At 44.8% G+C, this 15,980-nt stretch overlaps 2 protein-coding genes across 3 annotated transcripts; both read right to left on the bottom strand.

Annotated features, from left to right (window-relative positions):
* Positions 1-433: 433 nt before the first annotated feature.
* On the bottom strand, positions 434-1,745 carry LOC311428444 (uncharacterized protein). Its single transcript, XM_084539885.1, has 3 exons — positions 1,398-1,745; positions 1,189-1,215; positions 434-765 (listed from the first exon to the last, which is right to left on the bottom strand). Exons 1-3 carry the CDS (start codon positions 1,605-1,607, stop codon positions 451-453), a joined length of 552 nt encoding a protein of 183 aa, XP_084396011.1. The 5' UTR covers positions 1,608-1,745; the 3' UTR covers positions 434-450.
* An 8-nt stretch (positions 1,746-1,753) lies between these two features.
* Positions 1,754-14,153, bottom strand: LOC311428442 (zinc finger CCCH domain-containing protein 11A-like). 2 transcript variants are annotated; one of them, XM_084539882.1, is made up of 18 exons: positions 14,048-14,153; positions 12,699-12,745; positions 12,137-12,314; positions 11,817-11,936; positions 10,914-11,037; positions 10,281-10,483; positions 9,613-9,732; positions 9,027-9,107; positions 8,622-8,732; positions 7,829-7,891; positions 7,465-7,566; positions 7,196-7,261; positions 6,185-6,676; positions 5,885-5,961; positions 4,983-5,175; positions 4,173-4,342; positions 3,697-3,758; positions 1,754-3,152 (listed from the first exon to the last, which is right to left on the bottom strand). In XM_084539882.1, exons 8-18 carry the CDS (start codon positions 9,052-9,054, stop codon positions 2,885-2,887), a joined length of 1,632 nt encoding a protein of 543 aa, XP_084396008.1. In that variant the 5' UTR covers positions 9,055-9,107; positions 9,613-9,732; positions 10,281-10,483; positions 10,914-11,037; positions 11,817-11,936; positions 12,137-12,314; positions 12,699-12,745; positions 14,048-14,153; the 3' UTR covers positions 1,754-2,884. The 2 variants fall into 2 exon arrangements, with proteins under 2 accessions (XP_084396008.1, XP_084396009.1); XM_084539883.1 differs by lacking the exon at positions 14,048-14,153 and having other exon boundaries at positions 12,699-12,746.
* Between the last annotated feature and the right edge of the window lie 1,827 nt (positions 14,154-15,980).

Raw genomic sequence — 15,980 nt, 5'->3', positions numbered from 1 at the left:
CACCGGTAGGCTAAACATTCCAAACCTGGCAACAAGGCTGACCCAAGCAACAGCACGGAACCCTTCTGCACCTTCAGCGTGGACATCAGCGTAAGGAAACACAGACCTCCTCGATCCAAATTTTAAGCGAGAAACGCAAAAGGTCACCCAACCGGCTTGTTTTCAGCAAGCTAAAGGAGAAATTAAGGCGACAACCGGGTGCATCCAGAGTTAGTCAGATCCTGAAGGCAGTTCCTTGGGGGAACGGAGGAGCAACGCGCCAGATGAGGGCTGCCTTACAGCGCACCCCTTGGAGGCACTGCTACGGAAGGAAGGCAGAAGGTTGGAACTCGAAAGAACTCGCAAGGCGCCCGTTAAGGGGGAAATCTTTCATTTTTTTCTCAGCAGAACCTCCCCTCTCCCTCCCCCCCCCCCCCCCCCATGAAGGCAGACCGGGGACTCTTTGCTTCCTTAGGGAGAGGGCAGGGACGGGGCAGGGTGGTGGGACAGATGGCCAGAGGTTCGGATGGACGGACAGACAGCCGGACAGAGGGCCCAGCAAGGCCTGACGAAGGGCTCAGGAGCGGGAGGGAAGGGCAGGGCGAGGGGAAAGGCAGAGAAGTACAAATCTCTTTTTCCTTGTGATAACTTTTCTTGACCAAAAAACACGATTGTGAATGAGGCAAAATGAAAGATGTAACATGGGGACGTGCGGATACTCACGATGATGCAGCCTTCTATCCGCATGTTCACCTGCTCATAGAGCCACACCTGGATCCTCGACCTCTGCAGAACGAAGGAGGAGAGTAAGTCGGGCCACAAACACTGAGCACTTTTGTTCTCTCATGTGTTCAGAAATACCTGCTAGCCACAGCCACGACAGCTCCCAAACGCTCCGAGGAGCAACTCTCAGGGGCAGTTCCAATGTGCAATCTGACATTTGAGCGTTATACCATCGGGTGAATACTACACGTTTGGTGAAGAACACGTTTCCAGTCACAAGGGAACACCCCTGCACGCCCGGCTACACGAGGGGGAAATGCCGGGCTCCTTGTGCCCACCAGCACACCGCACAGCTCTCCATCCCCCACAAACCCGTCCCGGGACACAGCCAGGAGCCGAAAACTCACCGAGGGGAATCCCCAGACCCTCCCCACTCCCCCCACACTCCCCAAATCCCCATCCCCGCCCCCTCCCCGCGGTACTCACGTTCTGCAGGTAGCGGAAGATGAGGTTCTGGGGCGCTGCGTTAAGGGCTCAGCACGGGGACGACAGTTCCGGGCTCGGGACAAGGCCCCAAACCCCACAGCGAGGCCTCAGGGCCCCGCGACAAGGCCTCAAGGCCCGGGCCGAGCCCCCTGAGGTCCGAGCCGCCCCCCACCCACCTCCCCGGCACCCCCCAGCCGCAGGAAGGATACGATGGGCTGCACCATCACCTTCTGCACCTTCTGGCCCTGCCCGCGGTACGCCATGGCTGCTGCCGCCTCGCCGCTCCCGCTCCCAGCACCGCAGGCAGAAGAGGCGAAGGCTGATGGTAGAACAGGGCTTCTTGGGGTGAAGGGAAAGCGAGGGCAGGTGGGCGCAGTCTCTGAGCTCTCCTCCTCCTGAGTTTGCTTTTTCTCCCCCATTTCTGAGCCGCCAGAAGTCCCCGTGAAGTCCTTCGGCACGATGAAGGCCTGCGTGAGCTCCAGCAGCAGTTTCGTCGGCGGAGGTTTTCCCTGGTGGGGCCGGGGCGTCACAGCACACACACACACACACACACAGAGACGCGTGGTTTTGTCCAAACATTAAGTATTTACAACAAATTCGACAAGCGCTTTTCCTCTGCCAGCAGCAAATGCCTGAGGGCCCCCACAGCTTCACAAATCATAGCGGGAAGTGCCTACCGTGCCGCGAAAAGTTCGGAAAATAATTCAAAATTGATCTGCTAGGGGAAAAAAAACGATGGCTGGTGGCAGGGTACACAATACACCCGAATCTCAGCTCTGTCCTCCGCAGGGTCAGTGCCCACGCCCAAGTGCGATGCTGATGGCACCCGAACATTTGCTGTAGCAGGCAGCAGAGCCAGCAGCTCAGGGGAGCAACTTTTAAAACCAAGAGGCACTTAAACAACCCTTCATCGACCCTGTGACTGCGGCAGAGTCCCGACTGCTCGCCCCGGAGTCCTCACACAGGCAAAAAGCACCAACCAAAGCCTGGGGGAACTTTGGTATAGCACAAGAGAAGGGAGTGGGGGTAGTGGAGCCGCATGGCAGAGCTGCTGCTTTTCACCATTTGATCCTCCCTGATAATTGAAAGGAAGGCTGGGTGGGCTGACCCCCACCCCCATTCCTGGCAGCAAGTTTGGTCCACAACACACTGGAACAACGATTCTGCTCCCTCCCACCCCTACAGCTTCATCATCTGACACGGGTACAGTCAAAACAATGGCATACACGAGTAAAAGTCAAGAGTTGACATAGTAACTCCAGGATTTGGCTATCAACTGTCCGAGAAATCAGAACACCGAAGCTTCACAATGTGCCCAACATCGAGTTGTGCCAAGGGCGGAGGAAGGAAGAAGCTTTACATTTAAGCCTTCAGAGCATCGCTCCATCAGAAGATCGATTTGCAGCCACCATGGCGTGCCAATGGAGATCTTTCTGTGCCAAAAGAAGTGCTTTGTCCTCTCGATATCGAAGGTAACCACCTATAGTTACAGAATGGATGCACAAGACCTTAACTCTGACCAGCAGGGAAATTTAGGACAACTGAGGGCAGATCCTGCCAATTTCTACCACTTCGGACTGTGCTTTAAGTCTCATTGCAAAGCCTCAGTTAGAAAAAGGATCACCTCGGGGTATCCAACAAGAAGAACAGTTTTAATTTTTTTTTTTTTTTTAATTATACCCTAGGACTACGCAGTTCAACTGTCAATCATCTCGGAGAGTTCAAGGAGGAGGTCATCCTCGTCCTTCCCTGGGTCTAAGTCGATTTCGGCTTCCAGTCTGCCTCCTGAGATTTCCCAAAGTAGCTTCTCAAAATCTTCATCCGCAGATAAGGGCACGTTCCCTGTGGAACTCAGCCAGCGTGTCCGTGCCTCTTCTGGCTGGGAAGAAGCTGAGGTCGAGGTCTCGAGATCCATCTCCATCTGCTCCTCAAATCTTTCCGGGCTTCCAAGACGCACTTCAGGTCTTGGGAGAGCAAGAAAGAACAATCAGGATATGCCATTTCTTAACGGGAAATCCTTTTCCTGCAAACCGGCTCTTAAAACTGTAGGCAAGCCCTCCTATGCTTCAATCTTACACAGGGATTGTTATCAATCAACCCAGGGCTACATTTAGAGCCCGATGTGTTACCAGGTACATTTTTCAGTCTGGGGGTTTATCTGTGAAGCCAGGGCACCTGGAGTTGAGGTGGCATTCTTGAGGACCAAAAGGCAGAGGACACTACTCATCATCTATCACCTCACGAGGAAGTAGAACTTCACCTCATCCTCGTTCAGGTATTCAGACAACCCAAGAAGTCACCGGAAAGCTGTGCTGACTTGCAGCATTTCAAGAAAGCCTAATTAAGCAATCCTGCTAGCTGCTAGAAAGTGGTTTCAGGTGACTTATTCCTTTGATGGATTTTGGCTTCAATTATCTCAGAACCCTCATTTTTTCCCACATGTGACAGAACTTATGTTTCCCTGGGGATATACACTGATTAAGAAAAAGAACAAGTTGGGGTTGTCACCTGTTTTGGGGATTTTCTTCAAGTCTGATGGCTGGGACGTGCTCCGGCACGTCTGAAACACCCTAGAAAGCAGCAAAACAGTATTTATGACACATGGGTAAAAGATTCCTTAATAGCTTTTTCCTCCACACTGCTTCTCCTCTGGCATTGCGGAGCCGTGGCCAAAATACAAAACCAAGGTGCTCCTGAAGAAAGTTCACATTCACCTGGAGGTTACTCACGATCTGGTGTCTTTTAAGAACATGGCATTAATGGACAAAATCCCCCACACCAGAGAAATCACAGCATCAGAGTACCGGTTAAAGAGTGCCATTCATCTCATAAATACAGAAGGGTTCTACAAGCATCCTGGAGACAGCTACTGGATTTCTAAGGAAACAGAAGGCCTGCAGAACGTTTGAGTTTTCCACCTTTTCAAATAGAGGAGGGTAGAAATTTAACAAGGGATCCATCGCTGCATTAGCCCCTGGCCTTACCATGGCTGCTTTTCTGGCTGGAGGTCCCATCATGTCAGCATCAAAGGCAGTCTGTAGTTCCACAGCTGCTATGGCAGACGGGTAACTCCCAGGTGCCTTACGTTTCAGTGCCTTCTTCTTGGGGAAAGTGACTTTCCCACGCGAAGGCTTCGCAGATGTCATAAAGTTGGCTAGAGTAAAAGGAAGAGAGAACTGATACAGTCTTGCTCTGCCTCAGGAAAAATCCAGGTTCTCTTAATCATTTCCACAGTCCTTCTACACACTTAAATGCATTTGGCCAGCACAATTACACCGCCATTGCCTGGATTCTCAGGAATCTTTTCCACATAGTAAACTCTGTCTACCAACAAGCCATACAAAGGAACAAAGAAACCGAAGAGCTACAGTAAATAATAATCCAGGACAAGGGAAACCTCAGACACATAGCAATCCTAAGTGCAAGCTAGGTTCACAAATATAGACAGCTTTTATATTTAAAGTCCCGCTCCCGCTAGGAAAGGAAAAAGCAGCAGTTATAGTAGGACAAGAGTGTATGCAACTCTTGTACCAGCTTCCTCTCCCTTGCAGTGATGTCCCACAGTTAAGTTCTTCTACAAAGTCCACATTTGTAGTGTCATTTTCTAGTCTCCCGTTCCTTACCTAACATCTGGCTGGCAGGAAAAGAAACAAACTAAGAAAAAGAAAGTACACCCTTCGCTTCGTAGCACTGCGTGGCAAAATGCACCCAGCCAGAGTTACAGCATGAGAATTGTCATCTTCTGTCTGTATTTCAGAAGACAACCTAAGTAACTCTTAACCTTCAACACTTACTTTTAGCTTCCTGGCCCTGAAATTGAGCTGCCACTTTCCCTGCTGGTTCAGTATTAAAGAAGCCAGCAGTAGATTTGACAGCAGCTTCCTCCTGCCGAAGCTTCTCTTGTTGTTCTCTCTGTTGCCACTTCTCCCACCGTCTCTCTTCAAAGCTCTTCTCTGGACATTTACGAGTTCCACTCTGCTGAGTGGGCTAGAAGGAAAGAAAAGTAGTGCATGAGTAGGACAAAAAAAATAAATAAAATCCGTGGAGATTTCGTTAAGAAAATCTGATCAGCAATCCCTCCAAAATGGTCTTGATGTGGAACAGCATATTAATCTCGTTCAGGTTACTGTTGGTTTTTTTGTTTGTTTGTTTGTTTGTTTTTTTTCCCATAAAATTCTGCCTGTAACAAGAGCCATGCTTTACTATGGACGCAGTCTCACATATCTGCAATATCCACTATGGCAAGCTTCTTTAAACAGCTAGGGTGTTCTGCTGTACATCTATTTATCACATTCTTTTTAAGCAGCAGAAAGTCATACAAGTTCCCCTATACAGTATCCACTGACAGATTGATTTCCTTGAACACAGAACTCTGGCCTTCTGTATTAAATCCTTCATGTCTGACAGATCAAGTCAGTAAGAACAAAAAGAATTCCCTCCACGTTAACTGTGTAGATTTCAGCTGGTGCTAACAGGGTTTCTTTCTTGCTGTGGTATAAACAGACTGATTCCAAGTTTGAGGATTACAGAGTTGTCTGGAAATGCTGCTGGCGATAGGATTTAGACTGCACTGCAGCTCCTACCAGCTGCTGAAGGGTAAGAACACACTCAAGAGGGTGGCACACGGTGAGTAACAAAACTTGTCAGAATTATCAGAAATTGTACGAATGTATGTGTGTCTTCACAGAGGACTCACCTGTACATCAGGTCCAGAGGAAAGTTTAGGAAAAGGCCGGTTCAATTCCACTGCCTTCTTTTCTTCTTTTTCAGGTGCTTTAAAAAAAGACAAAAAAAAGTGTTGTCAACGGCAGAAATAAAGAAAGCTGGGTACTTGTTTCCTTTGTGCATTTATTTCCTTGTGTCCCATGAGAGAGAGAGAGAAAGGCTACAATGTGCAAGCCATTCAGCATTTATCCATGAAGCAGATCCTGAGCAAACTGAACTTGCTCAATATGGGAAGCACCTCACTGGGGCAGGCATTAAAGCATCTTATTACCTGTTAGTTTTGTGCTCCATAAAGATTTCTGCTCTGCTGGGGCAGGTCCGGGTTGTGCTGAGGGAGCTGGCACATCTCCTTCACTCTGCTGCATCCGCAGAGCTTTCTCACGCTTTATTTCTTCCAAGGTTTTAACACGCACTTCTCCTTCTGGCTTGACTTTTCCTGCCGGCTCCTTCGCCTGCCCTTTGCTGGGCCCGGACAGAGCGAGCTGCTTCTTGGACTCACCCTGAATTTTGCTCTTGCTATGGCATTCTCCTGCTTTTTTCTTCTCTTCTACCAAGCGATTATTCTTTTTTTCAGACAAGGCTTCAGAGAAAGTTTGCATGCGACCTGCACGAGCAGCTCTTGCCCCTGCGCTGGAATCTTCAGTTTTACCGTGCCCTTCAGCCTCGGCTTTGGCTTGAGGTTCGCGTCTCTGAAGAGCTTTCTCACGACGGATTTCCTCCAGTGTTTTCACATGGATCTCTCCCATCGGCTTAGCAGCCTTCCCTGTCATCATCAAGAAATGAGGAGAAGCACCAACATTTAAAGAGAGTCCAGCAATATTTTAAGTCTCCAAAATTTGTCAGAGCACTAAGGAAAACTCATCTTGAGCGTTCCCAATAATGCATCTTAGAACAATATCCTTAGAACAACATTCTCCTCCTCCTCTGAGCCACTTGTATTTTGAAGACCAGCCCTATCCAGAGAGAACTGCTACACAGAAATGCTGCTTTACTTTATTACTTTTTCAGACTGCATTTCAAATTCCTGCTCCTGGCAGTGGTTCTATTCTAATTGTACGTAACGGTTCACAGAAGCAGCTAAAAACCTCGACAAGGCACAAGTAGAAAATAAACACACACCTAGAGCCAGAGTTCTGATAGTGGCTGTCAGAAGAGCTTCAGCACTCAACCAAGAGGCGTCAGTTCTTTGTTTTCGTTTAAATTAGTTTGTAGGGATGTATGAAAGCAGTCCAAGTTCGTGGAAAGGACGGAGGAGAAAGCATATTTAAGATCTAGCTGTTACCTCTCTCAGTACTGGTCTGTTTAGGAGGTAATCCCAGCCTGTCCTTCAGAGACTTGGGAACTCGAACTGCAAAACAGAAAAAGAACGAATTAGGGAGGCTGCATAATGTCAACTTCAGGTTCACATTTCAAAACAAGACAGGAAAGGTAGCTTTGAATCCCAGTGATTACGACCTCAGCCAACATGCAAAAAGAAACATCACTGGAAAAGGACAAACAGAAAGACTAAATACGAAACCCAGGAATCCAATCCAGATGCCCGTTTAGTACCTGTCTCTCTCTTGGGTGCTTTGTCAGCATTTCCCGGAGCCTCTACCTTCTTCCCCAGCCTTTCAGCAAGGCTGCGCTTCACTGGAAGGCTGCCTACATCATCTTCAGAGAAAACAAGGAATATTGTAAGAACTTTTCTTTGCAGGAAGGTTTGAGAACAGTCAACAATAAGCTTCTCTTTTTCAAGCATATTTTCATAGAATTGCCTTTCAGCTGCTAAATGATTTTTTTTTTTTTTTTCCATTTCTGCCGTCAACACAGATCTCCACTGCAATGTATTTTCCTTTCATACATCACAAATACTCTTTAATGCAGTCATATATAGAAGGCAGCACCTACGTAACAGCTCGTAAAAAGTTCTCACCCGCGGAGGCTTTCCGTTTTCCTTGTCTATCAGCAAGATCTACTCGAACCACAGGTTCCTCCCCTAAAACAAAAGGGAATTTTTTTTTCTATTTCACAGAAACCAGTAGCCAACAGAAATATTATCCTGTTAGCCCATGTCCAAAAAACCCTAGTCAGACACTGTTTTGACAGCTAGACCACACAAACTCATATTTTAACTATAATTAACATGGAAAAAAAATATTAATAGTCTCAGTGCTTGCTTCAAATTCCAGCTGAGATAGTAGAGAGTGAATCTGAGTCTGCTTGACACCTATACTTTGTGCAGAACAAAGCTGCATAAGCAAGCAGAATATTCTTAGGTGCAAATGCTGAGAAATATTCCTTTCTAAGGTGAATGTCTACGAGTAAAAGTACTTCCACACTTTTTTCCCTTTAAAAGGCATTTGCACAGCTCTAAACAATTTATACACAAACACCTGTCATACTGTGTCCACACCTGCCACTGTACGCCTCTTTAATGCTTCAGAAATTGCTTCTTATATAGCACTGGCTTCTACAGCTCGCTCTTCTCGTTACTCTTCTGTTTTTCAGTTACCCCCCTATTGGCATACTGACACTTTTTTTTTTCTCCTGCCACTGCACTTAACCTGAGCACCAAATCTTTCCAGTACAACCAGGGACTTTAAGCATAAAAGCACGTTTTGAACAGAAGGCAGCACCAGAAGGCTAACATGGGTGAATTGTTTTAATTATTGCTTAACCCTCCAGTTTAGGAGTAATGAAATCAAAACAAAAGCATTCATTATTACCTTTCTTGGAAGACACTGTCACAGTTCTCACCACTGTCCGGACATTTTCCTCTTCTGGAGCAGGAAAAATCATAGAATCAACGGGACGAAGAGAAGATCTTGAAGAACCTTCTGTTCAGAGCAACCAAAACATAAGGAAGTTTACCCAACGTAAAAAACTATCACAAAGAACAAAAAACTTTAAATGATTTGTTACTGTCAAAAATACAGCAAGCAGAGCATGTAAAGAAGAGAGGTGACTAATTTGCCTCTGGTTGCCCTTTGGACTCCCATTTAGAATACCAGCTGGCTGAGAATCAGGTTGCTTTATGCCCCCAGCTAAAAATGGAAGTCTGTCCCTCAAGCAGCTCCCAGTCACCATCACCTGCCGTGAACAGGATAAGAAAGTAGGCAATATTAACTCACCACCGTGTCTCTTATTTTTTTCCTTCATCTTCTGCCATTTGATTTCCTCAAGTGTTTTTATTCCAAAATTCAGATTGCCCTCTGAAAACAGGAAACAGTTCATGAGACAGGCTTAGAGGCACTCACTGAGGACCACAGGTCCTCAGGCTTCTTAGCGCTCAGGAACTTTCTGAAGTATTTCGAATAAAGCCTGTCAACACTCCTCACAAGTGAAAGAGCCATAGAACCAATGGCATTTTGCCCCTCCTTTCATCCTTCAGGGTTCAAAATGTAGTTTTAATTTTAATCCATTTACACAATATTAGATCCCTCTATCGTTAGATATGGCTTATCAACAGTGGTTGCAAGGCTGCACGTGCAGCCATTTAAACTCCATGCTGTGGCCCTGTTTTGTTCTCCAAAAGTAAAGAAAAGGAGTTCACCTTTCTGACCCAATGGGCACATGATGGTATTAATGGCAGAAATGAGATCATGGAAATAACCGACTCCATTCAGCACCCCTACATTTTGTTGTGTTTTTACACCACGCTGCTTTTGACTTAACTGTCAAGTTCTTCTGATTTATCCTACTAAGGTGCTGGCATACCTTGTTTAGTAGTAATAGAACTGCCTTTCCGAGTGGAAATCACCCGTAATCCATTTTTGCCTTCCGCAGCTGGATGCTGGACGGGAGTTTTAGTTTCTTCTCCTTCCTCAGAAAGTTGGTCTGAAGGGGAAAAATCGATTCAGTTATGCATAGACCAGGTTGGTCATGATTACGTAGCTCATGCAGTGACACTTCAGCCCATGGTTCATATAAAAAACTTTGTTGCTGTTTTGTTTTGTTTGTTTGTTTGTTTGTTTGTTTGTTTGTTTTTAAACAGCTACACTGACCTGATGAACTCCTAAGTAGAATACACTAGGACAAAACATCTAGGACTCTAGATTCTCTCTGCAGCTTTAACTACTACACAACACATTGCTCTTCAGACAGAAAAAAGAAATTTCCTTCCTAGTTTCACATAGAACTTTACACAAAAGACCAGCTAAAGCCAGGAGTGGTTCTAAGCTTTCCTCCAACGTTTCAGCTTCTGTCCACTGACTGCCAGACAAAGCCACCAGGGACCTGGCCAGACTGCCTGCCCTATCACTAGTCAGACCTCAGGTCATCTGTGATTTATACACTCATTTACAGCACAGATTCCTTCCAAGAACCAAAGATTTAACACATTCATTTACAGCACAAATTCCTTCCAAGAACCAAAACATGCTCACCATCATCATCTTCATCATCATCTGCAGCATTGATTACAACTGGAGGGTGTGTAGGGCTTGGGACATTTTCAGAGTTTTCCACTTTCGTCACCCCCTTAGCTGTGGAGAGGGATTTGACTGGACAGAAAGTTTGTTTTGCTGCAGTGACATCTGAGCCACTTTCAGATCATCGTCCGCGCACTCAGGCGGACTTGGCAGTGTAGCTAGAGGAAGAGGAGGATCATCGGTAATATGGCAGTTTAAAACTTTGACCACAATGCAAAGAGATGGTAGCAAAGGCAGATAACCCGCACAGACAACGAATTCAGCATCTCCTTTTGCCCATCCCATCACTGCTTACACCGTGAACAATGATTTCCCTTCCAACAACAACACATCTCCCTACCACCCAGCAAAAGCGGAAACAACAGGAAGCAAACTGCAAGGCAAACATCACACAAAGCAAAGAGAAGCTGAGCACGAAAGCAGAAAACAAACACCAGCAGTACACTCGGTGCAGTACACCTATGACTGCAGACCTTTTCCTGCCCTCACAAATGAACAGTTACCTGACGCCCCCTACAGGATTGGCACCCACTAAGTAATACTCAAAATTAATTCTTCAGCGCTTAAAGAAAAAGGACCTAAACTCACTCTTGCTTGGTGGTAAGAATTGTCCATCGATGTAACGTCCCTTTGCATGATGAAAAGCACAGTTGGCTTTCTGACAGCCTCCCGGCTGGTTCTCCCAGTAGCAAGGAATCTCACTGCGCTTTTTCTGAAGACAGAAAGAAAGAAAAGCTCGTGATAACATGCACCTGAGGCTTGCAAAGAGATGCACAGCTCCAGATCGTGACAGCTGTCACAACACAGTGCTGAAACAGCATTCCAAAGGTCAGTTTCTCAGTTAAGTGTAGTATTTCTGGGCATATTCACAAAGTTTGCATAAGCTGTAACCACTATGCACATTTAGTTTGGTCATCACTCAGTTTGAGAAGACAGGCACTCTCAGACATCACTTGAGGGCGGCTTAAACTAATACACCTAGGATTATACTAGGATTATTCAGAGGGAAAAAGAACATCTGAAATTGCCTAGGTTAACCCTGTCTAGAACTACTTCTTGGAGACTTAGTTCTGCTGCACCTTTAACTTTCCCCACTTCCTACCCCAGGCAGCTACAACAGCGTTATCTGAAGGACTGTGGGTCAGAAGACACCTGATAGTTCATTATCAAGCCTGCTCCCATGAGGATAGAACAGCCTGTTTATTACCCCCCTGCTCCAGCACGTTTTAGCAGTCTATTTAACAGCTATTCTGCATCTCTTGAGAAAACTGTCAGCATCTAATAAAAAAAAATAAACAAATATCTTGCTAAGACATACCTAAGGCATTGATTTTATTTCCCTCTGCTTCCTCCCACCCCCTCTCTTGGTAACAGAAACCAGTATGATTTTGAAGCAAACAAATCTATCCTGCAAAAGCGCAATCAGTACACCTACGGCACTGAAAAATGCTTTTGTGGATTTATTTTGAGAACACATTGTTAGGCACTCACGTCAATTTCCATGTGTCTGAATCGGCAGACATTCCTGAAACAACGACCCTCCTGCCACAGCTTGCAGACCGTCTCATTGCCCAGAGCAGCTTCGCAGTGGCGGTAGGCACATTTGTCTCCCTGGAACCAAAAGGAAACCAACAAGGAAAATAGAGTACAGCCTCAAAAATGGCCATGCTGCTGCCTAATGGTGCTACAACTGAATTCACAATCTATCTGGTTCTCAAGTTAACCAAAGACCAGTGTGCTTCCTCCTCCTAATCTACTCCTTCCTGAAAAAAGGGGAAAAAAAAAGCAAAGCAAAGGAAAGCCAGCCATACCTTGCTACAGGTAGAATAGAAATAGAAGTAGCAATCGTCTCCTTGTTTAGACATGCCGACGAGTTCTGCTAACAAGCTCGGGTTCTCTCCACAGGGACTTCCTCTGCTCTTGGAGAGAGCTGTCTTCACCCTTGCTTGGGCTGAAAGTCTTCTACTGGCTTGTGATCAGTGAAATCTTCTTTTTAAAAGTAACCCGAAAGAAAGTAACAAGTGAAAAATAATGAGGAACAAACATTTTTCCAGCTTTCTTCAGTTAATCAAATCAAGTTATCAGTCTCTCAAAGAGAGCAAAGCCTTGAAATCAGCTGTTACATGAACTAACTAAATATTAAAGTTCTGTAAAGCTGCCAGGAGCTTTGTCAGCAAGCGTTCTCTTCCACATCCTCAATAATATGACCTGGAGCACATCTGGAAGCCTGAAAACGGAGTCACTCCTTAAAAAACCACCTGATGATACATGCAAGTCAATAATCAACTATGGCTACAAATAACTTCTCTAGAACACAGTTAGGACGCATTAAACAGCACGTTCCAGGCCCTGTGGGTCTTCGATTTCACCTACCTGGACAACCTCAGCAAAGTTATCGATCTTCAAAGGCTTCCAGTTAACTGCTCCTGTAGGCCGAACCAAGACTGAATCCGTGAATTAATAATAAAGGGGTAGGAAGAATTTTCCTCCTCACTTTGCCAAGGGAACCTCTCATCCACAATTCAAACATAGGATGCGCTTTTAAACAGCTTATAACTAAGAGAGGAAGCAAGTCCATTTGAATGCTCTCTCAGACTGGATGCAGCCACGGTTAGTTAGCTCTTCAAAAAAATAAAAAACAAAAACCAAAACAAAACAAAAACAAAAAAAAAAACAGCGCATTTAGAGATGAACTCGTGATTCAAAGTGGCTGCAAAAATGAGGCTCCATCTTCCACAGCCGGACAATTTAACTTTTTTTTTCTTTTTTTTTTTTTTAATTTAAAATTCAGCATGTTCCAATCTCTGGTCTTCAAGATTTCTTCACCTATTAAGAAAACACAAAAACCTTTCCCCGTCTTTATTACCTGTACAGCAAAAAACATACCAGTGCATCTAAATCCACAGATGTGCATACGCATACACACATCTGTGTTTATACACACACGAGGAGGGAGTGAGAGAAAGTTAGCGAGAGCGACACTGAAAATCAGAATTTTTGCCTTTTCGACACAGAGAGCGCGTAAAAATTCTCTCATTTTGAGGGAACTAGAAAAAAATGGAGGCTCTGCAAAAGATTTTGATGAGTATGCCTTCGAGGCCGATGCTTTGTAACATGAGGGATCTGGGGGCCAGCACACAAATATGCATACGGATGTACATGCATACAGGATAAACATATCTATACACACAAGCGTGCACAGTAGATGTTGTATGATCTCCATATCGAGAACAACTCGTAGCCCTGATCAGACATGTAGAGTTGCAATCAATTAACAGCAGCAAGACAGCAGATCAAGGGTACAGCAAGCTTTGAGAGGCAGGGGAATGCTCACTTTGCCAGTGGCACGGCTGCATGATACCAAGGATTTTGAATTACTTTGATTTTTTGGAAGCAATTTGGTTTTTCTTTCTGCGCTGTAGCTGTGGTGGTTTTACCGTGCTGGGCAGCTAAACCCCACAACCGCTCTCTCACTCCCCCTCCTTTAGATGAGGAGGGGGAGAAGTAAAGCAAAGAACAACTCACGGGTTGAGATAAGGATAATTTAATTAAAGGGAAAAAATTATAATAATTAAATAAAGACTACCATGAACTAAACAATTTAACTAAGGGGAAATAAAAAGGGAAAGGGGAAAAGGAAAAATAAAAAGAAGGGAGGAAAACAAACAAACAAAATAAATGAAGGCTATATGGAAGTGCAGAGGAAAGAAATTACTCTCTACTTCCCACAAATGAGCCATGATTGACCACGTCCTTGAAGCAAGGCCTCAACGCACGCAGCCGGTGTTCGAGAGGAGGACCGACGTTTTCCCAACGAGAGCCCACCCCTCCCCTCTTCTTCCTGTTTCCACCTTTTATTGCTGAGTGGGACATCACATGGTATGGAATATCCCTTTGATTGGTTTAGGTCAGCTGCCCTAGTGATGTTTCTCTCCTCACCTTTTTGCCCACCCCCTAGGAGGGTTAGAGAAAGGCCCAATGCTGTGCCACTGCTGCTCAGCAGTACACACAACACTGGGGTGATAACACTGCTGTTCCAGCTACAAGTACAGAGTACGGCACTGTATGGGCTGCTGCAGGGAAAGTAAACATTCCAGCCAGACCCAGTACAGTAGCAAATACCACAGGTTTGCCATCACGTGCTGTTCCCTAATCCATATATCCATCATCAGCCATTGCTGCAGGATCATGAAAGGTTAGAGAAGACGACTTAGGTCCAATTTAACAGCCAATGAGTTTTCGATGAGCAGAGCTGCAACAGATTTTATTTCGCCACAAGCATTTTTTTTTCTTTTTTTCTGATATGAAGTCAGAAATTTTGATTTTTTTTTTTTTAAAGACACTAAATGTCACAAAACCTGCAACCAGTTCAAATTAGAGTGATTCTGAATCCTTTCATTAAAACGCTGCACATTTCTGTGCAAATTATTTCTGACTCTTCTGGACAAAAGTGGATGAAATAGTTCTTACAAATTAATAATAAAAGGTTGGAAGCTTTTACTCACACAAACACTAGTGAATTTTCCAGGAAATATTGTTTTGGCAGGGAATTTTCCCAAATCTAAAATAAAGAGAGGAAAAGTTGGGTTCTCATATTAGTTACTGCTTTTGACTGCTGGACAAAGGGAATAAAAACAGTAGTTAAGTGCAAGGTTTCCTTCTCTTCTTTAGTATGGGTAGGAATCGTCACTTCGGACCTTTAGCACCTTCAGAAACACACCCAGTGCCATGCAGGTTCCTCTGCAGCTACTTCTAACAATTACTGGTGCTCCTTAGCATGGAAGTTTGACTCAAAACACTCTCCAGATTTAGCTCTTTTGACTGCCCAAGGAGCTCATCATTTTGCTTGTTGCCTTCCATTTTCCTGAACACACCGGGAACGCTGTTCAGAATCTGAATGGATCTGGTCTAAGGAATGGGAAGAAAGCAAAACCAACGATACCTTGCAGTATTCCAAATTCCAAAAAAGCAGTCTCATTTTAAAAAGGACCTCAAAAGCTTTTTTTTTTTTTAAACTGACATCTGCCAACATAGCAATCCAAGCGCTAAACCAACTGAAGTTGCCCCTGAAAGCCTGAATAAAAATGAGTAACTCTGGTGCACTCAGCAGGTCTGTAATAGAAGTTGGTAAGGGTTTTAGATTTCTTTTTTTTTTGCTCCAGGGTGCTGGTAAAATTTTTGCATTAAGAGATTTTGAACCTTTTGTACCAAAGAATTAGAGATGCGCTACAGTGCCAGTAGCTGGGGGTCTGGAAATACACACCAACAAGTGTCATAAGCTTTGCCTTTGCTGAAGGAAGATGAATACTACAAAGAAAATCTGTCTAGTTTGTTTTACAGGCTTGTCTTTCTCAGTACGGAACAAACTGACCTCCCTGGTCTAACTTTGCAGTGCCTATTCTGCCTTTGTCCTGCAGAGAAGAGCAAGAAAGGAACAAATCTATTTTTGCACCCCAAAAACGCATTAGAGGAGGATTATCACACCCACCTAAGGGTACTTCCTTGTTTGTTTATAAAGCACAAAGCATTTCTCTTGGACAGTCTCTGTTGCTGGCCTCTTTTGTGCCTTCCATTTATAATAAAGATATTAAGATGCTTACCCCTTGCTTGTTTTTTTTTTTTATTTGTTTGTTTGTTTGTTTTTGTTTTTTTTAA

Source organism: Aythya ferina (genome assembly GCF_964211825.1).
Source record: "Aythya ferina genome assembly, contig: HAP1_SCAFFOLD_81, whole genome shotgun sequence".
Classification (NCBI taxonomy): Eukaryota; Metazoa; Chordata; class Aves; order Anseriformes; family Anatidae; genus Aythya; species Aythya ferina.
This window is presented reverse-complemented; position numbering and strand designations above follow the sequence as displayed.